The following is an 11256-nucleotide window of genomic DNA, read 5'->3' as shown; positions in this document are numbered from 1 at the left end:
ACTATCAAGACCTGAAACACACTTCAAGAAAAGGTTAGACTAGTGCCGAAGAGTCCCGGCAGACCACTCTGACACTCAAGTTAGGGTTCTGCGGAAGATGATAAGATGTGGACAAGAAAGAAAATAATACTAACAGAATTTTCAGAGTCCAGCTTGGAATAAGGTTGTGGGTTAGAGTTTTTATAGTTGGCTCAAGGCATCTCTATGTCAGATGGGATAGCACCCTTATAGCGACCTATATAGATGATTAGATTCGACAATTATTTTCTTTTGGCCTTATATGCAAAAAAAGGAGTATTCGAGGGCATAGGGCCTGACAACCTCGTAATCGTCTGTTCATTCTTGGACTGCCGCTTATCCATGAGAGTATTCACGTTCCTCTTTAGTAAGTCATGTAAGATAGTGGTTCATATAAGACGTAAAGATAGAGCTCAGGATGGAGTCAACCGAGGTGAAGTGGCTGATATGAGACTTAAGGCCAAGATGGTCGAGTTGAGACGACCGAGACATCGAGAGGCGACCAAGACGCCATGATGAGGCTGGCCAAGACTAGACACCAAGATGAGACTAGCTAAGAAGAGACGACAGAGATGATCGAGACGAAGTGTGGAGCAGAGATAGTCGAGACGAGATGACTCCAGGGGGCTCAAGTGGAGGTCAGGACTGAACTCATGCTAAGCCGGAAGTACGATCTGAGTCCGAGGTGACAGATATCTCACTCTAATGGGATTGGATCTATATTGATCTGTCTTGCCACATCAGTCCGAATCTTGACCTTCACTTGACTCTTGATTTTTATCTCGGAAGGAGTCACATCCTCTAGGACACCTACATCAACTGTTATAATGTTTCTAATCGATTTATGATTTAAATGAAAATTTTATGTAAGAGATAATAATTAAAATAGTAAGAGTAGTTGGGTAATTATACGGAGATAGTTCATGGGGTGGAGCAACCTTTTGCACTCCTTGACAATTTAGAGAAAAAAATATTTTTTTTTTTGCTAAAAATAATAATAAATCAAAATTAGTCAGAAAGGAAGAATTTCAAAAAAAAAAAAAGCGCAAAAACTTCCGCCTTCCGGAATCCCTTCTTCCTCCCGCCAAACCAACCATAAAGCAAAGCATTCTTCTTGCTACTCCCGCCACCGCCATTAATCCCCTTCCTCCACCCTTCCTCTTCCCTTCCTTCACCTCCAAACCTCCCCTCCTCCTCGTTCTTCATCCTCTTTCCCCCTATAAATGCACCCGTCGCTTCTCCATCTCCACACCATCATCGCTTTCAATTTTCGGGAACTCTCAGAGCTTAATTTGCCTGATCATGGCGTCCGCCGGAAAATCCAGCGTCCCCGCCGTCGAACGCTTCAAGTACTCCCAGCGTGTGGTGCTGAGGTCCATCCTGAACCGCCACGACCGCGGCGAGGGGCTCTCCGGCCACCGCGTGGTGGCCGGGGGATGGATCAAGTCCCGCAAAGATCGCCCCGCGGAGGGCCACGACCGCTCCGCCGCCGTCGCCGCTGCCGTGCCACCGCAACCAGAGGACGCATCTTGCTTCGAAGCTCTCCTGCAGCACCTCCCCATGCTCCGTCCATTGGCCCGGATTCTTCTCGGTCGACTCGACGCCGACGCCGACGCCACAGAGGCCAAGCCCAACGTCGGCCCTGTCACCGCCCTCTTAAGGATCAACGACGGCTCCTCCAGTTCCAATCTCCAGGTCTTCGATTCCCCATCAATTTCATGAAATCTTCTCCACGATGGAAGTGGCTTAATTCGCTGAATCTCTTCAAGGTCGTGCTGGATTCCTCCATGTCTCTCCCCGGCCAAGTGATCCACGTCGGAGCTTGCATCCTCGTGGAAGGCGTGTTGCAGAAAGCTTCAGCACCAAAAGGCCACGCCGTAGAGCTCAAAGTGGAGAAAATTCTTCACATCGGAATCGCCGACTCGCAGCAATATCCACTAGCAAAGCCAAAGTTCTCGCTGGAGTTCCTCAGAACTCTTCCTCACCTTCGTCCTCGTTCAGTAACAGTAAGCCACACCGTCGCATTCATCTGAAAAACAACCATCTAGTCTTATGGCTCTAAGCTGTGATTGTTCTGCCCCGAAAGGTTGGATCGATCGTGCAAATTCGCAGCAACGTAACTCTCGCAAGCCATGAATTCTTCAAGAAGAATGGATTCATACATGTCCACATGCCCATCCTCTCATCAACAGAAACAGGCTACAATAGCAGGGACTTCCAAAGCACTACTCCCCTCGCCGAGCCAGGCCTCCGTGAAGCTATCGGACTCGAAACCCTGAAGTCTGCGATAATGGAGAAGAGCAAGAGGATCGAGGAGGTGCCTAGATCAGATAGCAACAAAGAAACGTTGCTTGCGGCCGAGCAAGACCTCAAGAAGACCAAGGAGCTTGCTGTGTTGCTGGAGAAGAGCCAAAGGGATTTCCTCACGGTGACTGCCGGCCTTCATCTCGAGAGCTATGCTTGCGCATTGTCGAGTGTTTACACAATTGGGCCTGTGTTCCGAGCAGATGAGCCTCAAGCGAAGAGATTGACAGAGATGTGGATGGTTGAGGTTGAACTGGCGTTTGCAGAACTAGAGGTACGACTACATTTCTTCGAAAACAATCGAATCACCATTGACCCCCATCTGATACCTTCAGGATGCCATGAACTGTGCCGAGGACTATCTGAAGTTCCTATGTCAATCTCTGGTGGATAACTCCGGCGACGACTTGAAGTACGTATCAAAAACAAAAGACAAGGAGCACACCGAGCGAATTCGAGCATTAGTTTCGAGCTCTTTCGCGCGCATTACTTACTCGCAAGCACTGGAAATTGTCGACGAGGTAACCATGGCAAAGAATTGCTTGTAGTTCTGAATCCTCAGTTAAGAACACCTAACCGTTTTTGGTAGGTTAAGGATAGGACATTCCGCGAGAAAGTTTCATGGGGTGAGAGTCTATCGGAGGAACACGAAAGGTTTGGCTTCAGAAATGCACAAGCACCATTGATGTTCTTAAGAACATGATCTATCTGTCTATGTATGTATGTTTCTTGACAGGTATTTGGTAGACGATATCTTCAAGAAGGCAGTCATTGTCTATGAACATCCGAAAGAGCTCAAACCATTTTATGTGCGCGTAAGAGATGATGGAAGAACAGCTTCCACTTTCGATATAATCACACCTAAAGTAAGATGCATGTGAAATCCTACTCTAAGATATCGAATTCGTCGCATCTACTAAAGAAACTTGTTTACCTACAGATTGGAGTTTTGCTCAGAGGAAGCCAAAAGGAAGAGAGACTAGATGTGCTCAACAAGAGGTAATTGGCCAATATTCAGATAGAAACATAAGTGTCAATCCTTAATTATGTCTAGCTCTTCTCATGGCAGAATGGAGGACCTTAAACTTTCAAGCGAGCAATACGATTGGTACAAAGATTTGCGCAAGTATGGTTCGGTAAAGCACTCGGGATTCAGCCTCGACTTAGAGAAGATGATGTTGTTTGCCACTGGTCTCACTGATTTAAGAGATGTGATTCCGTTTCCGAGAACTTGTGACCGTGGCAACGAGTGGTAGAACATACAACTGTAAAGGGTTACATACTACTAAATTGTGACAAAGATCCAATTTTAGTTTATAAACTACAAAATCTCTCACTAGAAACATACTACTAAATTGTTCTTGAAAGAGGATTTATTCTTACTCAATCTAAAGAGAACACAATCCATGCACATGGATACTTGATGAGCATTCTAACAAGAAGAATGAAACCACTAGGGACACCTCCTGATTCATCACCCATGACATCGACATCGATAACGGTAGGCACTGTTGATCGGGTCATTCTCATCGACTGGAACTTGTTCAGCACTGCACTTGAATTGGCAACCTCTGCACTCATTGTAGGTGCAAAGTGGAACTCTGGACCCTATCATCAATCTTCTAGTGTTTGCATTGCTGAAGCTTTCTTCCTAGTAATGCAAGTGCAGACACTCACACAAAGTATTGCTACACAAATTTATGTGAGTGGAAGTGAGGAATTTTCGATGCTTACCGGCTTTGGAAACTCCATGACCGGAAGGAGATTCGACCCGTAAACAAGTGTTTCGGAGCCTGCAACATTGACAGATAATTCAATCGAAATTCTCACAAAACTTAGAAGAGAAAAGGAATTGGCATGACCAGGTTGTAGTAGAACTGCCACAAAGAGAGCAAAGGAAAGGAGAATGACAAGGTTGGCGATGAAGTTTTTCGACTCCATTACTGAAGCAAAATTAAAAGAAGTGGAGTGCAGTGCAGTGGAAAGGAGCAAGGAAGAAGCTGTAAAGGAGTGATAGATGACGAAGATCTCTGTCTAAACACAGTAGATTTTATATTTTGATCTTGTGACTTTGCCCCACCTTTTGTTGTTGCTGCAATGAATAAACAGTAAACAAATGGAAGTTTGAACATGGCGCCAACTTTTTTTTGCACTGTTTTCAGTTTTCCAGAGAGTTCTCTAAAGAATTCTTGGGAGAGTTAAATGAATTATGTTGTCTATCAATTGGCAAAACTTTTACCAACAGTTGTTTGATTTGGTCGTAAAAAAGTTAGATCCGGAGGATCTTCTGTCGAAGATTGAGAGTACGAACCCATGCATATAATCGTAAAACCAAACTTTGTTACTCTTATTTTACGGAGAAGATCTGGTGACATAACACAAGTTCTTCCAAAGGTGGAACAAATCTTCCAAAGGTTGGATGAATCTAGAGGACCTCCTATCAAAGATTAAAGGGGAGAAGTGTACAAATTGACCAAAACAAGTCTAAATCATAAACATACTATTGAAAAATTGAATGAAAAAGGACTTCAGAGTTTTTTGGCTTTGAGATTGATTTATAATGAATCATAACCTTTGATATTGTGAACATATATGAGTGAGAAACTCTTTCAAGGAACAAATTTAAGATTCAGATTGCGCTAAACTCAGTACGATTCACATAAAAAAGAGTCTTTCATCCATACATGTTCACAAAGTTGTAAAACTTACAATGTAAGACTAAATTCCCATACACATTAGAGTCCTTTTCTATCTATTTTCCATTCAATTCTCAACATATACATGTTTAGAAGATGATTGGAAAACTGTTTGATAGAAAGTTAGATGATTCTAGAGGACCTTGTATCAAAGGTTAAGGCGAGGAGTACAAATTGATGAAAACAAGTCTAAATCATAAACATACTATTGGAAAATTGAATGAAAACTAGATGGATAAGGACTTCATTTTATAGCTTTGAGGCTGGTGTATAATAAATCATAGCCTTTGATATTGTGAACATGTTTACAACATCGTAGAAATAAACCTCTCTGAATCGAACTTGAACTCCAAAGAAAACATGAAAGCAGTTTGACAGGTTTAGTGGATGGCATGCATCCATATGAAGTTTTGTCGGTTTGAGGAAATGAACAAGAGGGTTTACTGTTTGATGCAGTGGGCACGTCTTGTATCGCCATGTATCATTGATCCATGTCCATCACTGTAAAGGCATCCAAACATGCATCTGCACCTGCTGCTGCTGCTGATGCCGTATGATACTTTTTCTGGCAGCATTTGGCTTGTTCTAACTCGGGCCACCTTCTTGCTGCTCATGTGATCATCTCCTTTATGAACATGTCTTCCAGCATTAAATATTGTGATTGGAGAAAAAGAAAAAACAAAGAAAAAGAAAAGAAGAAGTTGATTGAGAGTTTTTAACTCTGCAACTACAGTTTGGCATTTGCTCTGCTCTGTTTGGGGGCTGGAGGAAGGCTGTAGCTGTTGGTTTAGGGTTGAAGTGGCATAGTTTGGTTTGGTTTGATTGATTGGTTGTCAAAGAGATTGTGAGTTAAAGTTTTGATAGAAGTTGCTCTTATTAACAAAAAGATGGAATCCGTCATTTTAGCGGCTCTACATGACCGACTTTATGATCACCTGTGAAGAAGGTAAATCGAGAAGTTATAGCTGACCACGACAGAGGAGGGTATTATCTCGGAACCCTCGTTGTAACTAATTCAGCTATGCCCAGGGAACAAAAACTATCTTGAGTAAATTTTTTTTTATAATGATCCCTCGTTATAACCAATTCAGCTATGCCCCAAGAGCAAAAACTATCTTGAGTAAAATTTTTTTTATAGTGACCAATCTCATCGTTTGGGATAAGGCACTTCGACTTTCCGATCGAAGTTGTTCATGATTACAAGAGGGGTATTGTTTTAATAAGTTTTGATAATATAGATAATTAGGATAATCTTTTTGATTTTTTTTAGTTAAAGTCTTGAAGGGTAGGATGTTTGATATATTGAAAGAAATGGAATTGGAATGATTTGTTTTTTTTTTGTTTTTTTGTGATTTTATTTTAATATTTGGATAGATAATTTGATATGAAAGATTTTATACTTTAAGAAATGAAAATCTTTTGATCTAACTAACTCTTATCAAATATAATATTTATTGATAAGGTATTATTTTAAAATTTAATCAAGAGGTGGAAAACAATTTATGATTTATTTATCAGATAAATTTAAAATAACTTATATCTAGATTGGAATTTGAACTATGATTATTTTGTACATGGTCGAGTTTACTGAATGATTATGTTGAGCTATACGAGTTGTTCATTAGTCAAATTGACTAGACAGATTGAATGAGTTAAACATATAAGTGATGCTAATAGATTACCGTTGATTAATCAGGTAGGTCAAATTGGCAAGTCAAGAAAATTGAAAAAAGTTGAGTATACTAGTTGGTCTTAATTGATCGATTAAGCTAAGCTGATTGATCGAGACGAATGAATTGATTATGTCGAGCAATCAAACAAGTAGATCACATTAAGTGGCTCATGTGAGTCCACAAAGCTCATGCGAGTGTGAGATCTCAAGAAAGATCATATTGAATTTATTGTATACAATCTTATCTTACATTTTATAAGAGATTATTTTCGTGATTTGAATTCGTGATAAAAAAGTCATATGATAATAATTTTACCGTTACATCAAGACACCCTTTCAAATTTTTTAAATAAAATAATAAAAATTTAAAATTTTATTTAGAAATAGAAAAAAATAGATAAACAAAAATCAAGAAAAAAAGATAAAAACAATTTGCAGAAAGGCACCCATTGTTTTGATTAATTGATTAGATATGATACAACAACATACACGCGATGGACGTCATATCGCAAGCGGAAGCGGGAAGTTGCCAACGAAAGGCAAAGCCAGCACCAGCCGCTGCGTCGGCGACGGCAGCGCCGTCGACTGCACCGAGCACCCATGCCTTCCCCCCACAATCTCCACCAGCAGCCTCCCCATCGGCCCCAACACCTGATCCGCCACCACCCGCCACCGCAACGACGCCCACCGCACCGCCACCCTCCCCCGCCGCCGCGCCCCGCCCAGCCTCACCGTCTCCCCTCGCCGCCGCCGTAGCCTCACCGTCCTCCCGCCCAGCCACCGCCACCACCATCACCGCCATCTGCTGCTGGTCGCTGATGATTAGGCGCTGCTTGTTATAAGCAAGTGGCTCCTCGAGTATCATGAAGGAGAGTGTGAGATCAATCATTAAAGCGGAAGGGAATCATAATTAAGTAATTAAAGCACGCAATTAGAATATTAGTTAGTTAGTATCAACACACAAATTTATTTTACTCACTTACTTTAACTATTTTATCGGTTCATTTTCTTAAAATTTTATCGGATAAATTCAAAAACACAAGTGACTTCAACCATCAATGTCTGAAAATATTTGTTTTTCATTTCAAAAAAACATACTAACAACGAAAAAGGTAAATCGATAACATTTACAAAAGTATAGGAGGTATAAAATGACTAGGAGATCTATTTTATTTTATTTTTAAATAATTAAAGTATTAGAGATAAAATGATTTGCACATGAGGCCGGCGAGGCCAATTTGGATGCATCTCCATGGTCATTGTATGGCATTATTCTTTGTTTAGATTAATGCCTTGGCTTAGTTAATCATGTTCCTTAATCAATTTTAAACAACCTACTCAATCATTGATTTTGAAAATTAAATATAACAAATTGCAAATTGCGATATATATATAAACTAAATTTGATCGCCGCCACCAACTTATTTTCTCGAATATATTTAGTTATAAGACACTCATGCCTAGTTTACTAGGGAGGATGGATAATAAGGAGATGAACCATTCATAAGGAAAGGAGTTTGCGATGGAAAGGACAAGGAAGTGGATGGACTAGCCTAGCTAGTTTGCTTGTGTCAAGAATAGAAGAAAGAAAGGCATGTGAGCCAAGCAAGTCATGAGCTTGCATTTGGGCGATTGATAGGCTCACGAGCAAGTCATGAGCTTGTAGTCAAGCGATTGATAGATTCATTTTTTTTCTACAAAAGATAGAATTCGCCACTCCAGCGGCTCACACGGTCGGCTCCACAACCATCTGTGAGGAGGTAAATTGAAAAACTGCAGTTGATCACGATGGAAGAGGATATTGCTCGACTTCGTCGAGATTCAAACTTTTGCCCTCTTCTGCAAGTCTGCTCCGTCATAACTAACTCAGCTAGGCTCCGGTAGCAAAATTGATAGGTTCACGAGTATGCTTGCGGTCACCATTAGGCTCAGTGGCAATAGTGGAGGGTAATTTGGTACTTTACCTAAAAACACGATGGAAAATCAGTCTCGTAGCAATCAAATAGTGGCAAGAATATACAAAATACATACCCTCATTCCAATCATGCAGTACAATCTTCCCTTCTTCAGCTCAGCTTTCCCCTAGTAGTTGCTACCCTTTGAAGAAAGTCCTCAGTCGAGCTGAAGTTTGGCAATTTGTACAGAGTCATCAACCTTTCAGCCGGACACAGCTTGATAATCTCATTTACTGCAGCAAGTGGACATTTTTGTCAGTTAACCATCAAAATTTATTTCTTTGTTAATTATTCAAATCAGAAATGAAACAGGGGATTGAAGATACTGACTCATCATCTATGATAGGAAGGATCACAAAATCAAGGTCATAAAAAAAAATAAAAGAAATACGAAATCATGCACCACTAAACCTGTATGTAACTTGCAAGTATCTTGATAGAGCAGCCTAGAAATGTTATAGAAACAACAAGCCTGATGCTGCTTATGTTGGTCTCGAGCTCCTCTTCCTACACTTCTAGGAACCATTTTTTGTCCCTCTCTTCCTTCTTTTGGGAAGTGATCTTAAAAGTATATTTAAAGAGATTTTCAAAATTCACAAAATTAGTGAAAAAAAAAGATTTGTATATTCAAAATTGTCATATGCACTCCACATCTAAAAAATATACCAAATACAATACACCAGAATGTGTTAGGTAACTTGTGCCATTGCATAGAAGTATTTAAGAGGTAATAGGACCACAGTAAAAGATCACTAAGTTAGAACAAATAAAAGAGTTGAGAGATAGTTTGTTGCCAGGATGACAAATGTTGTTGCTTTGATATGTGTCTTTTTGTTTTTTCTTTCATCTTGACCTGACCTTCTTAGAATTAAACATAGGAGAAGTAAGCATGCTCAATAGACAATACTATGAGATAATAATGTCAAACTAGCTAAAGAACTAAATTCATATTATCCTCAACAACTAGAATACACACCGACTGCTAGAATACCACCAAAGGATGGTCAAAACAAAATTTCAGTTGCAATGACCATCAAGATTTACTCTTTATCATGCAGATGAATGATTACACTCAGAACATACAACTTATCGTAAGATGACTAAAGCACTAACAGAATAATCAAAGATCACCGTTGCTAAGATCCAGCTGCAGTTCACAATCAACCAAGATCAGAAAATCTTTGGTAACAAAGGACCAAGCCCACTAAAAGAATGAGTACCATAAAGTAACTAATAATCAAGAGAATATTACCCTCTCCTTTCTAGCAGCCTTTTTCTGTTCAAACTCCTCCAAGGCTCGTGCCCTGCGATCCTCAAGTGCCTTAAGCTCTTGTTCCTTGAAAGGCCACTCATTTGGACCTTCTTTTTCTTGTTCAGACCAAGCTTCTTTGCCTCCTTTGCCTTCTTCCTATGGTGTTCCTTCACCTTTCTTATTATTTTGCATTTCTTTCTTAAAGATACCCTCTCACTTTTGCTCTCTGTAAGGAGCTAAAATGTAATGCACCGAAGTAAATACAATCAAAAGAAAATTTAGTCAAGAAATACACTTACTTTTGCTTTTCATCACCATATTTGCTGTTCAAAGAAAGTGACCTAGCAACAGATACAAGTATAAAAACATTTTTATACACCTCATTGTTTGTTATCATAAGTTAGCAGCTAGGTCAAGGAAATGAATGACACTTCATATGCTGATTCAACAGGGGAAGAAATGAATTTCCACTTTTCAAGTTGACATGTTCACCAAGAGGAGTATAGATGGATAATGTAATTCACAATGTTCTAGACCACAACTAGATACTATAATTCCATAACGAAAGATGACGACAATGTAATTTGAACTAATTGCGAAACAGAAAGCTTACTTGTGCAGCACTCTATGTTCACAGGACTAACTGTACGCTTCAAGTTTCAACTTTGTCATTAATTGTTGCCAAGAATGCATACCAAGACTGGAAAAGGAATAGAATTTGGTTCAATCTCGATTCACCAAAAGTGAATGACCAAAAACCCTAAACAATAAACATAAGCTAATCAAATTAAAATACTTAGAAACTAGTTCAGAAGTCAAAAAAAAAAAAAAAAAACTTTTTCAGTAAGACACATACAATGACCTAATCTAGGCCCACGTCGGCTTCTAGGGGCATCCTACAAGACATCTTTGTGAATCCGACGAGATCACATCCGATCAAAAAAATGGAAATTTTAACTCGACGTGACGTGAGGAAGAAGAAAAGTTAAGGAGAAGGGTTGAAGACTCACCAACCACAGAGGAACTTTATTTTTATGGGGCGTGGTCGCCGGAAGGATTCACCGTCGACAGGGACATGCCTTTTCTCTCGGGAGCGAGGACGCTAGGTCGCCAGAGGAAGACCGGTTCAAAAATAGAGAAGTCAACGGTTTAATATTGAAGCGGTTCATGATTTAAATTATGGTTCATTGACAGTTTGATAATTCAAAAAAAAATCTTATTTCTTATTTTAAAAAATATAGTAAAATATATTAAGGTATTTATAATTTTAAATGAATAATCGGTTGGTTAAACGTAATCATTAATTAGTTAAATAATGATAATTTTTATTTTAAACGGAAATTTAGATAATTTTTATTT

General features: G+C 39.7%; 1 protein-coding gene across 1 annotated transcript; it reads left to right on the top strand.

The window, feature by feature from the left end:
- The first annotated feature begins 1320 nt into the window (after positions 1–1320).
- Positions 1321–3578, top strand: LOC141819856 (asparagine--tRNA ligase, cytoplasmic 2-like). The gene is made up of 8 exons (XM_074707107.1): positions 1321–1713; positions 1788–2024; positions 2105–2596; positions 2658–2843; positions 2912–2976; positions 3059–3188; positions 3263–3321; positions 3392–3578. Exons 1-8 carry the CDS (start codon positions 1321–1323, stop codon positions 3576–3578), a joined length of 1749 nt encoding a protein of 582 aa, XP_074563208.1.
- Positions 3579–11256: the final 7678 nt, after the last annotated feature.

The sequence above is a fragment of the Curcuma longa genome, unplaced genomic scaffold (assembly GCF_044706935.1).
Source record: "Curcuma longa cultivar G26 ecotype Majalengka, Jawa Barat unplaced genomic scaffold, ITB_CL_G26_1.1 utg2646_np1212_2152390_RagTag, whole genome shotgun sequence".
Classification (NCBI taxonomy): Eukaryota; Viridiplantae; Streptophyta; class Magnoliopsida; order Zingiberales; family Zingiberaceae; genus Curcuma; species Curcuma longa.
Note: the sequence above shows the minus strand (reverse complement) of the source record. Positions and strands in the feature narration are given on the sequence as shown.